The sequence below is a fragment of the Dipodomys merriami genome, unplaced genomic scaffold (genome assembly GCF_024711535.1).
Source record: "Dipodomys merriami isolate MVZ:Mamm:240054 unplaced genomic scaffold, mDipMer1.0.p SCAF_60, whole genome shotgun sequence".
In the NCBI taxonomy this organism is placed as follows: domain Eukaryota; kingdom Metazoa; phylum Chordata; class Mammalia; order Rodentia; family Heteromyidae; genus Dipodomys; species Dipodomys merriami.
Window position 1 is genome coordinate 6,201,083 of NW_027206180.1, and position 16,475 is coordinate 6,217,557.

At 51.6% G+C, this 16,475-nt stretch overlaps 3 protein-coding genes across 7 annotated transcripts in view; 2 read left to right on the top strand and 1 right to left on the bottom strand.

The window, feature by feature from the left end:
* Positions 1–577: 577 nt before the first annotated feature.
* On the bottom strand, positions 578–1,374 carry LOC138814478 (small integral membrane protein 22-like). Of its 3 annotated transcripts, none has more exons than XM_070003368.1 (4): positions 1,276–1,374; positions 981–1,131; positions 822–901; positions 578–678 (listed from the first exon to the last, which is right to left on the bottom strand). In XM_070003368.1, the coding sequence occupies exons 2-4, from the start codon at positions 1,114–1,116 to the stop codon at positions 637–639; spliced, it is 258 nt and encodes an 85-aa protein (XP_069859469.1). In that variant the 5' UTR covers positions 1,117–1,131; positions 1,276–1,374; the 3' UTR covers positions 578–636. The 3 variants fall into 3 exon arrangements, with proteins under 3 accessions (XP_069859469.1, XP_069859467.1, XP_069859468.1); XM_070003366.1 differs by having other exon boundaries at positions 1,266–1,370; XM_070003367.1 differs by having other exon boundaries at positions 1,262–1,363.
* A 2,491-nt stretch (positions 1,375–3,865) lies between these two features.
* On the top strand, positions 3,866–12,103 carry LOC138814569 (septin-12). Of its 2 annotated transcripts, none has more exons than XM_070003568.1 (10): positions 3,866–3,927; positions 4,191–4,563; positions 5,840–5,965; positions 6,052–6,133; positions 6,765–6,902; positions 6,977–7,169; positions 7,265–7,360; positions 10,270–10,366; positions 11,604–11,655; positions 11,774–12,103. In XM_070003568.1, the coding sequence occupies exons 2-10, from the start codon at positions 4,371–4,373 to the stop codon at positions 11,976–11,978; spliced, it is 1,182 nt and encodes a 393-aa protein (XP_069859669.1). In that variant the 5' UTR covers positions 3,866–3,927; positions 4,191–4,370; the 3' UTR covers positions 11,979–12,103. The 2 variants fall into 2 exon arrangements, with proteins under 2 accessions (XP_069859669.1, XP_069859670.1); XM_070003569.1 differs by having other exon boundaries at positions 7,052–7,169.
* A 616-nt stretch (positions 12,104–12,719) lies between these two features.
* LOC138814566 (ankyrin repeat and SAM domain-containing protein 3-like) overlaps positions 12,720–16,475 on the top strand; it is a 34,633-nt gene continuing 30,877 nt past the window's right edge. Inside the window, exons 1-2 of one of the 2 annotated variants that reach the window (XM_070003558.1) lie at positions 12,720–13,418; positions 13,931–13,997. The gene's annotated coding sequence lies outside the window, so the exon portion shown is untranslated. The remainder of the gene's footprint in view (positions 13,419–13,930; positions 13,998–16,475) is intronic. The other variant, XM_070003553.1, reaches the window with a different exon arrangement.

Sequence of the window (16,475 nt, forward strand, 5' to 3'; positions counted from 1 at the left end):
TGTCCCCCCATCCCTGGGGGTCCCCGGTGTCAGTGTCCCCCGCATCCCTGGGGGTGCCCGGTGTCAGTGTCCCCCGCATCCCTGGGGGTGCCCGGTGTCAGTGTACCCCCATCCCTGGGGGTCTCCGGTGTCAGTGTCCCCCCCATCCCTGGGGGTCTCCGGTGTCAGTGTACCCCCGTCCCTGGGGGTCCCCAGTGTCAGTGTCCCCCCGTCCCTGGGGGTCCCCGGTGTCAGTGTCCCCCCCATCCCTGGGGGTCCCCGGTGTCAGTGTCCCCCCCGTCCCTGGGGGTCCCCGGTATCAGTGTCCCCCCGTCCCTGGGGGTGCCCGGTGTCAGTGCCCCCTGGGGGTTTCTGGCGTCAGGCCTTGAACTCCTTCCTCCCTCAGTCTGCCACCCGCTGGCAGACTGTGCTAGCATGCCAACCCATGGCTGCCAGTCAGGTGGAGGCACCAGGTCTGTCTGGGAGCTCAGCGACCCCTCCCTCGCCCAAGCCGGGTGACCTGGAGTGACACGCCTCCCAGTGCCGCCGTGTGTGCCCGCGATGCGCGCCCTCGGGGCTCAGAACAGTCCAGACTCAGTTTCCAGCAAACACAGGCTTTGTTATGGCCACCCATCCACATGTGCCTGGAGGCTGGCGCTAAGGTTCCAGGGCCAAGTTATCCATTCCCCTGGGTTTTTCCTGTGAGAGGCACAGATCGGTGGCCTGTGGGTGTCACTTCCCAGTCTGCCAGGCCCCTCCGCAGACAGCCCAGTCCCAGCCCTGTCCCGTGCAGGAGGCAAGAAGGTTCCAGGCCCCCACCGCTCCCCTCCTCCTGGGCTCACCTTCCCGGAGCTGGTGGAGGGGCAGCAGCAGCGGCAGCAGCAGTGGGCAATGACCAGGAGCAGCAGCAACAGCACGGTGCCTGGGGACAGATGGCGCCCAGATGTGAGCCCTGGCCAGGCCGCCGGGCAGGGCTGCTGAGGCCTGCGGCCCACACTCACCCACGAAGACCAGGAAGACCACGAAAGCAGCCGTGTCCCATTCCGACTGGAACAGCTGGCGGCTCTTTATCTTCCCCAGCACTTCCTGAGCCGTGGCCTCCAGCTCTCTCCCCAGCTCCTCGGTGGACAGACCCATCTTGGCAGGAGTCACCTGTCCCCACCCCCAGAGGCCGCCTCAGAAGCAGGGCCTCCACCCGCCTCGGTTGCTCCTGCCCCAGCCCTGCTCCTCGCTTGGGCAGCCCAGCCACCCTCCTCCTCCCTCTGTCTCTCCAGGACCCCACCTGCCTCCAGAGACCTCCACTCCTCCAGCCAGGCAGATCCCAGGTCCTTGGGAGCTCAGCCTGCTTCCTGCTTCCGGATCCACACCACCTGCGGCCTTGGCAACCAGCCCCGCCCTTCCCCGGGGCCAACAGGGCTGCCTGAGCCAGCCCAGAGCCCAGCCCACTGCAGGGGCCCTGAGGCAGAGGGCCACAGGCCTGCCAACCGCTTCGCTTCGCGCCCCAGATTGTTTTCACCTCTCAGGAGGCCAGAGGAGCAGGTGTTCACCACAGCCGATTGCCTCTCAGAGGAGCACAACCCTTGACCTTAGATGCTTCAGTTTTTTTTTTACTTAATGGTATTGAGGATTGAGCTCTGGGCCTTGCGCCTGCTACACAAGCACTTGAGCTAAGCTCGGGTCCTTTTGTTTTTGCCACAGGGTCTCTCTGTTCCTGAGGACGGGTATACTACACAGGGGAAGAGAATGCATCCCTTGATTTTCGGCCCCAAGGTATGACCCCTGTCTGCCTCAGTCTTCCCATCTGGGAAATGAACATATCAACTGTGCCCACCTCCTGGGACTGGAGGATTCAGCAAGAGAGTGGGAGCTTTCTTAGCACAACAGGATGCCGTTAGCTTCTTGCTCCTGTGACTGGAGTTCCTGAGAAGGCAGGCTTGCAGGACAGGTGAGCTTCGTTTCCTGGTTTCAGAAGTTCCATTCAAGGTCACTTGGCTCTATTGTTTTGGGGGCGGATCATCACAACTGACCGTGACAGGACAGAACACGAGACCCAGGAAGGGCACAGCCCTCAAAGGGGAGCCCTGCTTCTCCAGGCAGGCCCAACACCTTCTCCAGTGCACTGGCATATGCCCCGGTCAGTGGTGAAGGGAGGGCCTCCTAGAGATTCAGTCATTTCCCTAGAGCGTCCCTCTGAACTCACACACAGGGAACCAGGTCCTCAACACAAGAGTTTGGAAGGTGGACATTTCCTGTTCCTGCCATGACTGAGGCTGAGGGCAGATGTACACTGAGTGTCTGTGCTTCTGTCCCCAGCTTATGAGTGTGCATCCCCTCCAACTTTCCCTTCCTGGTCCCCAGTTAGACTCCTATGCTCATCAGATCCTTCAGCCCTCAAGAGGTTTATTTGAGTTTCTCCTCCTCCTTGTCTTCGTCCTCCTGCTTTTTGGGTAGTGCTGGGCATTGAACTCAGGGCCTTGCACATAGCTAGGCAAGCACTCTACCATTTGAGCCACGCCCCCAGCCCCTGTTGTTTTACATTAGGGATAGTGTCTTACTAAATTGCCTGGGCTGACCTACATCTTGCAATTCTCCAGGTTTATTCTCCAGAGTAGTTGGAATTCTAGACATGTGCCACCATACCCGGTTTATCATCTCAAATGGGCATAGTCTCCTGAGCAAGGATGCAGCAGAAGGGGGTGCAGAGAACTCAGCCGGGAGGGCTTAACTAAGCCCCTGCCTTCAGTTTCAGCTCTGCCACTTCCTCCCTGGATGACCTTGAACAAGGTCTCCTGTCATCCACTCTCCATATTTTAGCATCCCAGGGCTCCTAGAATGAAGCCACAAGCAGGGAAATAGGAGGAGGGAGAGAGTTATTTTCTACATCTATCTCTTGGTTTTTCTTTTTGTCAGTTGTGGGGCTTGAACTCAGGGCCTGGGCGCTGTCTCTGAGCTCTTTTGCTCAAGGCTAGTGCTCTACCACTTTGAGTCATAGCACCACTTCTGGCTTTCTGGTGGTTAGCTGGAGATGAGTCTCACAGACTTTCCTGCCCAGGCTGTCTTTGAACTGAGATTCTCAGATCTGAGTAGCTAGGATTATAGGCGTGAGCCACCAGTGCCCAACTCCTCCCCCTTACCCCCCCCCCTTCTTTGGCAGTACTAGGACTTTTGAACTCAGACCCTCATGCTTGCTAGGCAGGTGCTCTACTACTTGAGCCACACTTCCAGCCCTTTTTCCATTAGTTACTTTTCAGGAAGAGTCTCACATTTTTGTCCAGCATTAGCCTCGGACCAAACCACTTCTGCTTATGCCTCCTATGCAGCCGATGTCAGGTACACACCACCGTGCCCAGCATTTTTGTTGTTCAGATACATTTTCTGCCCAGTCTGGTCTTGAACTATCATCCTCCCTTCCCTAATAGCTACGGTTACAGGAGTAAGCCATCTTGCCCTGGATGAATGCCACAACTTAACACAATGGTGCCAAGGATGGATGGATGGATGGATGGATGGATGGATGGATGGATGGATGGATGGATGGATGGAAGAAAAATGCATGAGTATGCTTTTGGACTGTGGACCCCCGTCCAGCTTTCCCTGGCAGGGGAGGCTAAGGGGTGTGGATTTAGGCTTGGTGCTCCCCTCTGACAGGAGCCACTAGCTGGCAGCTCTGATGGAGGGGATGGCTCCGGAAGCCTGGCCTCCGCCTCTAAATGAAGAACCCCGTATGATCATGGTCAAAGGGGAAAGGGGAGAGTTGTTGAAGGCCTAAGGATCAGCTCTGGCCCCAAGCCAGCTCCCACCTGCCTGGGTATGTGGCGGGGGGGGGGGGGGGGAAGGGGGTCACAAGGAGGAGGAGGGAGCTCAGGTTCTGTGGCTAACTGCCAGCCGCCCCTCCCCCTCTCTGCACACCAGGGCCTGCCAGCGGTTCCACAGGGACTCAGCCACCAGGTGCCACAAGAGGCTCCCTGTCTTTTTGTCAGAGGCCATCTTCTGAGCTTGTTACAGGCTGGGCCTCTGCCTTTCTGTCTCTCACTCTCTCTGCCCAGCTGTGTGTGTGTGTGTGTGTGTGTGTGTGTGTCCCTGTCCCAAGGGAGAAAGTGGGGGGGGGAAGGACACTTACTCCTGAGCCTCTCCCCAGGATCCTTTCTCCCTCCCTTTAGGGTCCCCCCCCCAAGAACTAAAATCTAGTTGCAAGTCCTCTACCCCTCCAGGTTTGTCTGAGCCTTTCAAGAGGGTTGCCTGTCTGGACCTTCTCTGCATGGGGGTTTGGTCTCCCCGACCTTGCTCTTGGACCGGGGAACTGAAGTAGCAGACCAGTGGGAATAGTAGTGTGGAGTCTCTGGGGAGCCCCGCTGAGCCCCCGTGACACCGACCTTCGGCCACTCCTCGCCATGGACAGGCGTGACTATGTCCCTTGCCACATGGACACCCTGAGGCAGTCCCCCTCCCCCTGTTCCTCCCGGCCCTCCAGCCCCAGGACCCCACCCTTCGAGATGTTTGGTCCTGTGGGCATCGAGGCCGTGCTGGACCAGCTGAAGATCAAGGCCATGAAGACTGGGTTTGAGTTCAACATCATGGTGGTGGGTGAGTGAGAGCAGGAAGGGTAGGGTAGGGGAGCCGATGGACAAAATGCCGTGGTCTGGCCCCTCCCACACGGTCTCCGCAGGTGCCAAGGATCTCATAGGTGTATTCAAACTAAAAATGTGGCCCAGCACCAGTGGCTCACGCCTATCATCCCAACTGCTAGGAGACTGAGATCTGAGGATCGAAGTGCAAAGCCAGCCCACCAGGGACAGTAAAGCCTCTGCCTGAGACTCTTAATGGATGACCATAAAGCTGGGAGTGGCACTGTGGCTCCAGTGGTAGAGTGCTAGCCTTGAGAAAAAAGCTCAGGGACGGAGCCCAGGACCCACGGCATCCCCTCCCCCCCACAAAATAGAAAATGGGGAACTATTGAATCATTAGACAGAAAATAGTCTGTAAAGCAATTATCTCAGCCAAGAGGCCAGGCGGGAGGGGACAGGGGTGACTCCCAGCCTCCGTTACTGGTGCTGCAGCTGTGTTGAACTTGTAACATTCACTTGAGACCAGGCTGCCCTTGAACTCTTGATCCTCCTATCCCAGCTTGAATGCTGCGATTACCGGAATGCACCACTAGCTGGGTCTATGGTTTCCTCTTGAGATGATGAAAATAATCTGAAACCAGGTACAGGTCCTTCTTACCCAACGTTACGTACGTACTTAATGCTGCTTTGTTGTGCTCTTTAACATGGCGAATCTTAAATTAGACATCTTTAATTTTATGTTATATGTTTTTAATTATTTGTTTGAGCATTGGTCCTGGGTCTTGAGCTCAGGACCTGTCCTAAAGCTTCTTTTTGCTCAAGGGTGGCACTCTACCACTTCAGTCACAGCTCTATTTCTGGCTTTTTGGTTAATTTATTGGAGATAGGAATCTCTCCTACTACCTTCAACTTGCGATCCTCAGGTATCAGCCTCTTAAGTAGCTAGGATTACAGGCACCTGGCTGTTAGGTAATTTTTAAGTCCATAAAGAAAAGGGAGGGGAAACATGGTGTGGAACATCTTTTTTGTCTATGTGATACTTGGGATTGAATGTAGGACTCACACTGGCTAGGCAGGCGCTCTACCACTTGAGCCAGGCCTCCAGCCTTTTGGGTTTTGCTATTTCTTTGAATAAGGTCTTGGCTTTCCTCTGAGGCAAGCCTTGGGCCGTGATCTTCCTAACTCGGTCTCCCAAGTAGCTGGGATTAGATCCTCATGATTCTTAGACACGAGTTTAGCGAGATGAGTTTGAGAGGGCTTGCCTTAACCACACACATGCCCGCTGGTCACTCCAGGGCAGAGCGGGTTGGGCAAATCCACCATGGTGAACACACTGTTCAAGTCCAAGGTATGGAAATCGGCTATGCCAAGCCTGGAAGTGCCCACACCACAGACACTGGAGCTGCACTCTGTAAGCCATGGTGAGTGAGCCCTGCCCTGCCTCCCACTGTCCCACCCCACCCCACCCCTGCCCCAGCCCTACTCTCCCCTTCCTCTCCTTCCATAGTTATCGAGGAGAAGGGCTTGAAACTGAAGCTGACCGTGACCGACACGCCCGGCTTTGGAGACCAGATCAACAATGACAAATGGTGGGTGAGGGTTGGGGGCTGACCCATGCTGCCCCTCTCCTGCCTATGCCCCTCTAACCTCTGGGAGACACCAGCCTTGGAGAGGCCTCAGTTTCCCTGTCTATACAATGGATGCACTCAGCCCACCCTCACAATGGATGGGAATCTCCCCTCTCTGTGGATCACAGAAGGTGGTAACTCACTGGCTGGCTGTGGCTCATGTCTGTAATCCCAGCTACTCAGGAGCCTGAGATCTAAGGGTCATGATTCAAAGCCAACCTTGTCAGGAAGATCCTTGAAATTCTTATCTCCAATTAAGCAGCAAAAAGCTGGACATGGAGCTGTGGTTCAAGTGGTAGAGCGCTAGCCTTGAGTAGAAAAGCCAAGGGACAGGCTGGGAAGGTGGCTCAGTGGTAGAGTGCTTGCCTTGCATGTGTGAGCCCTGGGTTCGATAGAGTGCTTGCCTAGCATGCATGAGGCCCTGGGTTCGATTCCTCAGTACCACATACACAGAGAAAAACGGAAGTGTTGTTGTGGCTCAAGTGGTAGAGTACTAGCCTTGAGCAAAAGCAGAGGGGTCTATGTGTGTGTGTGTGTGGGGGGGGAAGGGCCAGGAGGGTGGCTGGTCCTGAGGGGAGGTCCCTCGCCCCAGCTGGGACCCGGTCCTGGGCTACATCAACCAGCAGTACGAGCAGTACCTGCAGGAGGAACTCCTCATCACCCGCCAGCGTCACATCCCCGACACCCGCGTCCACTGCTGCGTGTACTTCGTGCCACCCACTGGCCACTGGTGAGACAGCCGGACCAGCCCGGGTGGGGGCGCCTGCATGGGGCAGAGACAAGGAGGAGGGGCCCCGGGGGCAGGCTTTGGGCTGGCTCCCCTCCTCATTCAGACACCGCCGCGCTGCCACCACCACCGGCACTGTCCTGCCCGGACAGCCTGCGACCCCTGGATATTGAGTTCCTGCGGCGGCTGTGCCGGACTGTGAACGTGGTGCCTGTGATCGCCCGGGCGGACAGCCTGACCATTGAGGAGCGAGAGGCCTTCAGGAGCAGGGTGATCTGGGCGCTGGAAGTGGGGCTGGAGTCAATGTTGGCAGAGGGGCAGGGTGGACAGTGCAGGCTGAGGTCACCTGTGCGTCTGGTCCCCAGATCCAGCAAAACCTGAAAACTCACTGCATTGAGGTGTACCCGCAGAAGTGTTTTGATGAAGACATTAATGACAGCATCCTTAATGGCAAGATAAGAGTAAGAAGCCGGGGTTGGGGGTGGGGAGGGTGGGGGTCGGGGAGAGGCCGGGAAGGAGGAAGGGGCGGAGAGAGAAAGGGAAGACAAAGGAAAAGAAAGTTTTACATCATTTTCTTAGAACAACCTGAATTCCTAGCCACGGTCCCCAGACCTCAATGCTGTGATTTTACTTGGATTAGAGAAAAGGGCATCACTGATGGCCCAGCCCTGTAGTCCTAGCTACTCAGGAGGCTGAAGCCTGAGGATCACCATTCAAAGCCAGCTATGAGACTTATCTCCAATTTAACCAGCCAAAAGCCAGAAGCAGAGCTGTGGTTCAAGTGATAGAGTGTAGGCTTTGAGTAGGAAAAAGCTTCCAGGCCTTGAGTTCAAACTCCAGGACCAGCGCAAAAAGAAAAAAAATGGGCAGTGTTTTCTTCACAGATGGGAACCTGCAGCCTCTTGCTTTTGAGCAGTGCGCAAACCAAACATCTGCCCTATTTAGGACCCAGTTTCTCTCCTCCCCACACTCCTCTCCCACCCTCTACCCGACCCCACTGGAGCAATGAACACAATTTCTTGGGAAAGATCAACATTCAAGAGCTTGCCCTTCCACTATTTTTCTACTTTCTGCCTGGAAGCAGGTGGGTCTCAGGGGAGCCTGGCCCCAGCCTGGGCAGAACTCAGGAGACTCCAAAAATGGACACTGATAAATGTCTCAGAAAACCACCTAGATACAAGCACTCATTAAGGGCTCATTAGGGGTTGGCAGCAGTACTTACTGCTAACATCATCATTCCATTTCCACCAAAAATTAACTCTTGGAAATCACAACAAACCCTTACAACAGAACTTTGGAATATATAGATTTGGATTTCTGCTTCTGGCTCAAAGTCAAAAAATGATTATAGGGCTGAGACAATTAAAAAAAAAAAAAAGATGGTAAATATTTTCGACTCTGTGGGCCAGACAGTGTTGGGTAAAGTTACTCAGCTCTGCTATTGTGGTTGGAAGTCAGATACAGCGGAGAGAAAATAAGGTTATGGGAACCCTGAGCTTCATCCCCAACATCATAACAAACTTTTTTTTTTTCCTTTTTTCCTGTGCTGGTCCTGGAGCTTGAACTCCGGGCCTAGCTGCTGTTCTTGAACTGTTTTTTTGCTCAAGGCTGGTGCTTTACTACTTGAGCCACAGCTCCACTTCTGGTCTTTTGGTAGTTAATTGAAGATAAGCATCTCCTGGACGTTCCTGCTTAGACTGGCCTCAAACTGCAATCCTCAGATCCCAGTCTCTTGAGTAGCTAGGATTACAGGTGTGAACCACTGTCACCTAGCAAACAAACAAACTTAATGAGGTCAGGAATGTAGCTCACTGGCAGGGTGCCTGCTGAGCAAACAAGAGACTGTGGGTCTATGTCCAGTACCCAAAAAACAAGGAAAACAAGTGATGTATCTGATTTGAATATGAGCTGTAAGCTACAATTTCCACTTTACAAAATTACCTATTTTAGCCGGGCGCTGGTGGCTCACGCCTGTAATCCTAGCTACTCAGGAGGCTGAGATCTGAGGATCGCGGTTCAAAGCCAGCCCGCGCAGGAGAGACCGTGAGACTCCTATCTCCAATAAACCACCAGAAAACCGGAAGTGGCGCTGTAGCTCAAGTGGTAGAGCACTCGCCTTGAGCTGAAGAGCTGAGGGACAGCGCCCAGGCCCAGAGTTCAAGCCCCACGACCGACAAAAAAAAAAAAAAAAACAAACAAAATTACCTATTTTAAAACTCGATAATTACTGTCTGTTTCAGACGTAAGAGGTTTTGGTGTTCGCAAGACACACACACACACACACACACACACACACACACACACGTACCTTACAAATATGTAACATACACAAGTGTTTGTGTTTGATTTCTTTTTAGGCAGTACTGGATTTTGAACTCAGGACTCCTGTTAACACTTTTCTTGAAGCTGGGTTGACATACGTATACTACTATGCCTAGTTTTTATTGGATGTGACTGGGTCTCATTAACTTTTTACCTGGGCTGGCATGCATGGAGCTTTAATCCTTTTTATCTCTGCCTCCTAAGTAGCTAGAATTACAGGGATAAGCCACCATGCCCCACTATAAATATGTATTTCATGTACACATTTGTACTTTTTTTTTTGTTCTATGTGTCCTGAACTTTGCACGTTAAATACTCTATACTCCCAGGCCGAGATTATATCACTGAAGCCAGGTACCAGTGGCTCATGCATACAATCCTACCTACTCAGGAGACTGAGATCTGAGGATCATGGTTGGAGATTATCCTGGGCAGTAAAGTCCATGAGGCTTTTTCCAATTAACCACCAAAAACCCCCCACCAAAAGTGGTAGAGTGCCAGCCTTGAGCTTAAAAGCTAAGGACAATACCCAGGCCCTGAGTTCAAGTCCCAGTACTGGCATACACAACAAAAAAGATTATATCATTAATATGATTAGTATATCATTTATGTGATTATTAACAAGATACAGTTCCCAGGGCTGAAGCTGCTAACCCACTTCACAGATGTTCACCAAGCTATATGCTGGTATGCTGGTACTGCTAGTTTCCCTGTTTTTTTTTTTTTGGGTCCGGTCATGGGGCCTGAACTCTGGGCCTGGGCGCTGTCCCTCAGCTCTTCAGCTCAAGGCTAGTGCTCTACCACTTGAGCCACAGCACTACTTCCAGCTTTTTTCTTTTTGCTTATGTGGTGCTGAGGAATGGAACCCAGGGCCTCAGGCATGCAAGGCAAGCGCTCTACCACTGAGCCACCTTCCCAGCCCCTAGTTTCCCTGTTTTACAGGAGAGAAGTGTAGGGGGTATCTGGTGTCTTTGCACTCTATAACTTTGTCATCTGCCACCCCCTGCTCTCTCTTCATGGGGTCCTAAGCTTGCTTTCTTCCCCCTAGGAGCAGATCCCCTTTGCTGTAGTAGGGGCTGACCAAGAGCACCTGGTGAATGGGAGGTGCGTCCTGGGACGGAAGACCAAGTGGGGCATTATCGAAGGTCAGTGTGGGGACCGTGGGGGGGGGGGGAAATCTGTGGCATCCTCAAGCCCTCAAGTGGCCCTGGACCATTAGGTCCACAGAAAGGGCATCCTTCCAGGAAATTCGCTGATTAGGCTCCAGTTTCCCTATTGTAAGCTGTGTGTGACAATGACTCTAAAGTCAAAACTTCACAGAGTGGGCCAGAAGGAGCAGAGCTACCGTCTCACACAATCCCCTCCACCCCACACATGGGAAGGTGCTTGCCGGCCTGCTAACACTGATTGTGGCCCTACTGTGTGCCTGGTCTTACAATGTCCACCTACTGAGTGGACACAATAAGAGCAGAGTTAACAAGGTCTCTGTCCTCAAAGAGCTAGGGAGACAATAACAAGAGGGAGAAAAATAATGAAGGAAATTGGGGTGAGGGATACTAGCTTAGGGAACACAAGGCCTTACTGACCTAAGGCTAGAAAGTGAGGGAGAAGGAATTGTCAGGGCCTTCTTGGCTTCCGTTTTATTATCCTCATAAGAAATACACATGTGGGCTTGGAATGTAGCTTCGTGGTAGAGTGCTTGCCTAGTATGCATGAAGCCCTGGGTTGATGATTCCTCAGTACCACATACACAATAAAAGCTGGAAGGTCAGGGACAGTGCAAGCCCCAACACTGGCAAAAAAGAAAGAAAAAGAAAGGAAGGAAGGAAGGAAGGAAGGAAGATAAATGCATGTGTAATCTGGGAGCTAATGGTTTATACCTGTAATCCAAGTTACTCAAGAGGCTGAGACATGAGGATTGAAGTGCAAAGCCAGGCTGGGCAGGAAAGTCTGCAAAACTTTTATCTCCCAACTAACCTGGAAAAAAAAAATCCAGAAGTGGAGGTGTGTCTCAAGTGGTAGAGTGTCAGCCTTCAGCGAAAAAGCCACGTGAGAGCACAAGGTCCTGAGAACAAGCCCCAGTACTGGTATACACACATGCACACGTGTGTGTATGCATGCTCACGTGCACACACACAATCCCAAGTATAATAACTGTTGTAATATATGTAGAATGACCTAAAGATGGCAGGCCCTGGTTCAGCACCAATTGTGGAAGTCATTTTACTAGGCCCTTAGGTATGAATGAATGAATGAATGAACCAAGGAATGACAGACCATAGGATAGTGAGAGAGATGGTGCTGAAGCATACAGCGGTGGCTACTCAGTGTGTCCTGAAGACATAGCAGCTTGCAAAGCCATGCTGGGCCCATGTCTTTCAGTGGAGAACATAGCACATTGCGAGTTTCTTCTCCTGAGAGACCTGCTCATCCGGTGAGACACTGTGGTGTGTGTATGTGTGTGTGTGTGTGTGTGGTGGGGGGTGGGGGGGGGAGATGGAATCCCTTGGGAGTCACCATGGCCTGGGGCTGACCTGACTCCCTTGGGCCAGGTCTCACCTCCAGGACCTGAAAGACATCACCCACAACGTCCACTACGAGAACTATCGCGTCATCAGACTCAACGAGAGCCACCAGCTGCCCCGGGGGCCAGGCTGGGTGAACTTGGCCCCTGCCTCCCCAGTACAGCTGACCAGCCCGGGGTGCCTGAAGGTCCGCAGGCGGGCCCAGAAGGATTCCAAAGATGATGAGTGCTGAGCCCTGGGGTGGTGGGGAGCCTACTGGCCTCCCCAAGTGTCATCAGCCGGACCCCAACGCACACCTGTGTACCAGAGCATCTATTAAAGGTGGCCGTGGCTTTGAATATAAAGCTGTGCTTTGGTAAAAGGCACGACTTCGTGTGTCTTGAGTGTGTGTGTGTGTGTGTGTGTACACGCACGACAATCCAGGGACTTGAACTCAGGGCCCGGGCGCTGACCCTGAGCTTTTTCGCTCAAGGATGGCGCTCTGCCACTTAAACCACAGCTCCACCCCTGGCTTGTTTAATTGGAGATAAGTGTTTCACGAAAAGAAAAAGACTCACACTTTCCTGCTCAGGCTGGCCCTGAACCACGACCTTTAGATCTCACTCTCCTGAGAACCTCGTTCCTGACGTGTGCCATCGGCGCATTTAGGCGACTGCGGAATCACAACCCTCGGGGGTCGCCCAGGTGGACACCGAGGCTCCGAGGTCGGCAGGACCGCCACAAGCATCTTCAGGACGCGGGCGCCCACTGGGCCAGGTAGCGGCGCGGGGGAACTCTGGGAAATGTAGTCCCGCCGCTCCAAATACAGCGCCCTCGACTTCCGCTTCTGGCGCGCCCGGTCCTCGCGTGAGCCTCGCGAGACGATGAATCCGGGCTGAGGGGCGGGGCGGTAAGTGGGGACCGCGGGACGCGAGTGAGGGGTTTCCGCCGTCCAAGACCGCGCCCGGAAGTCGTCATTGGCTGTGCGCCTACCGTGCGCGCCGTTTTAGGCAGGAGTGGGTTTTCTGACCGCTGCGTTCCTCAGGTGGCGTAAACTCAGGGGATTGTTTTGAAGAGGAAAAGGAGCCAGAGCCAGGGCTTAGAGTGTCTGGTTTAGTGTGAGGGGCTAGAAACTGACATTTTTGGGTCCGGTGGCGGGGCCTGAACTCTGGGCCTGGGCGCTGTCCCTCAGCTCTTCAGCTCAAGGCTAGCGCTCTACCACTTGAGCCATAGCGCCTCTTCCGGCTTTTTCCCCTGCTTATGTGGTGCTGAGGAATCGAACCCAGGGCCTCATGCACGCAAGGCAAGCGCTCTATCACTGAGCCACCTTCCCAGACCCCCAAACTTGCTTTTAGATAGAAGGTTCCAGTAGTTTCAGAACCTCCTATGTGACTTTCTCTGTGTTCAGAACTTGAAACTCCCCCAGCTCCAGGGGTTCCTTTTCTGAGAGGTAACAGAAACATTGCTACATTAGGAACAAACGTGTATTGCCGGGTGCTCAAAAGTGGATGGGCGTTAGTATTTAAGGAAGAAAGAAGCAGGCAGGAGGCCGGGGTGTAGTTCAGTGGAGCTGTCGCTAAGCAGGCACAAGGCTGTGGGTTCGATCCTCAGCAAGTAAAAACTGAGGAATCAAGCAAACACTACAAAGGATACTTGGAGCTGTCAGCACCAGAGGTGTGGGGAAGAAGGGAAGGTAGGAATTATTAACCTGGGGACTTTTGTCTCCTGGGTAGAGGTGGGCAAAGGCATTTGCATGTCATGTTCACCTTTGTTTTGTTTGGCTTAGTTATTTTGAGAGTGTTATGTTGTTGTCTTCAACCCCCAAGCCTAGGAAGTTCTCCTGGCTCAGCCTTAGGAGTAGCTAAGGCCATACTGATCTTATTTTGCATTTTGGGGGGGGGGGTCAGTTGTGGGCCTGGCCACTATCCCTGAGCTCTTCAGCCCAAGGCTAGCACTCTACCACTTGAGCCAAAGCACCACTTCCGGCCTTTTCTGCTTATGCTCCAAAAGAAGAGATCCTCAAAGGGCACCTAATAAGTCATTGTGCTTGCTTACAAAGAATAGGAAAAGCCCATTTCCTTTGAGGCTGTTAGGGAATGTTCATCTCTCTGTCTCTCTCTCTGTCTCTCTCTCTGTCTCTCTCTCACACACACACACACACATACACACACTTCTTTTTCTTTTTGTGACCTCTTGCCCCTTAAGCCTTTGAAGAAGGAATTAAAACTAAGACAAAGATGGCTTACCTTCTGGAGATAGAGACCAGATAAAGGTAATAATACTTTTGTCCAATATTCCCTGTCTAAAGAAGCAATAGCAGTCAGGTGCTAGTGGCTCATGCCTATAATCCTAGCTACTCAGATGGCTGAAATCAGGATTGTGGCCCAAAGCCAACCTTGGCAGGAAAGTAAGACAATGTGACGGACCAGCTCGGCCAGAGCACTGGCACCGACGGGACAGGAATCTCGGGATAGGTGGGCAAGGAGTCAGTGAAGTGACATACAGACCTAGACTCAAAAGAGTTGCATCTGAGTGTATCTTTATTGAGAATTAACATTTTTATACAGTGTGTGATTGTGACATAGATTCTTTGTTTAGTTAAGCACATAATCAACTTTATGAAAAGTAAAGCATTAATGGGTTACATGAAAATTGATGACCGGAAGTGGCGCTGTAGCTCAAGTGGTAGAGCGCTTGCCTTGAGCTGAAGAGCTGAGGGACAGCGCCCAGGCCCAGAGTTCAAGCCCCACGACCGACCAAAAAAAAAAAAAAAAATTTGTTTGCCGGACGCTGGTGGCTCACGCCTGTAATCCTAGCTACTCAGGAGGCTGAGATCTGAGGATCGCGGTTTAAAGCCAGCCCGGGCAGGAGAGACTGTGAGACTCCTATCTCTAATAAACCACCAGAAAACCGGAAGTGGCGCTGTAGCTCAAGTGGTAGAGCGCTCACCTTGAGCTGAAGAGCTGAGGGACAGCGCCCAGGCCCAGAGTTCAAGCCCCACGACCGACAAAAAAAAAAAAAGAAAATTGATGACTATCCCACCAACTGTTTGAGCTAAGTGGTGTGAAACAAGTCTAGTATATTGTTTAATACAATGCATCATCTATTCAGCCTTTTTATGTTTAATAATTAACAAACCTAAGACAGGGCTGTACTTATACTTTTTATTTTTTCCATATTTTCAAGTCCCTTTGAAACCATCCTAAAAACCACTTCCAGGTTGAGTCAAGCATTCTCTGTTTCCTATGATTTTAATCCCAATATTTGTTCACAAAAATTTCTAATTGTGGGGCTGGGAAGTTGGCTCAGTGGTAGAGCGCTTGCCTTGCATGCCTGAGGCCCTGGGTTCAATTCCTCAGCACCATATAAGCAAAAAGAAAAAAGCTGGAAGTGGTGCTGTGGCTCAAGTGGTGGAGCGCTACCTTGAGCTGAAGAGCTGAGGGACAGCGCCCAGGCCCAGAGTTCAGGCCCCATGACCAGACCCCCCCCAAAAAAATTTCTAATTGTTATTTTAAACTATCTTATTGTTATTTTGATAATAAACACCATAATGGTCTAGATCTACCTAATCTTTGCATAAAATCTAATGAGTACCAAGATACTTTTTCCTTTTACATTAATCCATCTATTTTTATCTTTATAAACTCCTGTATAAGGCAATGGTTCATCAGTCAGCTCAGGAAATGTGATGTCACTAACTTTATATTTTGTGGGAAACCACCATCTATTCCCTATAACGTAAGCTAGACCAAACTTAGTCATAACTGTTGGGGGAATCTTTCTTTTCCTTTTATTATCAGGGGTCCCTTTTTCTATAACTCTCTGTGCTTCTGGGATAACTCCTTCTGGTTTAGTTTAATTAATTCTGCCTGTTGTAACATATCTGGAAATTTTAAATTTCTATATTTACTATGAGTGAGCTACAAAACTGCTTGTGAAGTTGCAGGAGCTTCTGGAGGCAGCGTCACATCAGATGATAGATTAATTGGGGCATTGTCCACATCTAATCTTTGGTCCTAGTCTTTATTATTCAGAGAACCGTCTCTATTGGACTGGAAAGAAACATGCTCTGTTCACGGATCAATAGAAAAATAGCCAAAACAAGAATAAAAGCAACGAATGTACAGCCAAGAATAATATAATAATAAAGGTAAAGGCAATAAAGGTGCAGCCAAGTGTATATGAAGCCTTGAACCAACACCCCCTTTCTGCAGGCATGCTTCCTTGAAGCTTATGCTTTGCCTGGCACCATCTCTCACGCAGACTCCACAGGAGGGGGCGTGGCATTTCTTCCCTTTTTATTTTTTAATTGAAGCTCAAGAATGTCTCGGTGCACAGAAGAGACAGCTCTAAAGATCAGTCGGAGCCGGGCGCTGGTGGCTCACGCCTGTAATCCTGGCTACTTAGGAGGCTGAGATCTGAGGATCGCGGTTCAAAGCCAGCCCGGGCAGGAAAGACCATGAGACTCCTATCTCCAATAAACCACCAGAAAACCGGAAGTGGCGCTGTAGCTCAAGTGGTAGAGCGCTCGCCTTGAGCTGGAGAGCTGAGGGACAGCGCCCAGGCCCAGAGTTCAAGCCCCACGACCGACAAAAAAAAAAAAAAAAGATCAGTCGGAAAATGACTGGAAATATAAGAATTAGAAGAATTGATCCGACAATGGCAATTATAATTATTACATGAATCCAATCTAGAGGATTGAGGGCCTCCAAGTTATGCTTGACTCTGCCAAAGATAGAACATTTTTTGC

What these genes read in the sequence shown, in the direction of transcription:
- LOC138814478 (XM_070003368.1), bottom strand. Translation starts at nt 1,116, where the DNA reads ATGGGTCTGTCCACCGAGGAGCTGGGGAGAGAGCTGGAGGCCACGGCT. An exon ending in GGTCTTCCTGGTCTTCGTGG is followed by an intron (nt 902 to 980) that starts GTGAGTGTGGGC and finishes ATCTGTCCCCAG; the next exon opens with GCACCGTGCTGTTGCTGCTG. An exon ending in CCTCCACCAGCTCCGGGAAG is followed by an intron (nt 679 to 821) that starts GTGAGCCCAGGA and finishes TGCCTCTCACAG; the next exon opens with GAAAAACCCAGGGGAATGGA.
- LOC138814569 (XM_070003568.1), top strand. Translation starts at nt 4,371, where the DNA reads ATGGACAGGCGTGACTATGTCCCTTGCCACATGGACACCCTGAGGCAG. An exon ending in CAGATCAACAATGACAAATG is followed by an intron (nt 6,134 to 6,764) that starts GTGGGTGAGGGT and finishes CCCTCGCCCCAG; the next exon opens with CTGGGACCCGGTCCTGGGCT. An exon ending in CTGAGAGACCTGCTCATCCG is followed by an intron (nt 11,656 to 11,773) that starts GTGAGACACTGT and finishes CCCTTGGGCCAG; the next exon opens with GTCTCACCTCCAGGACCTGA.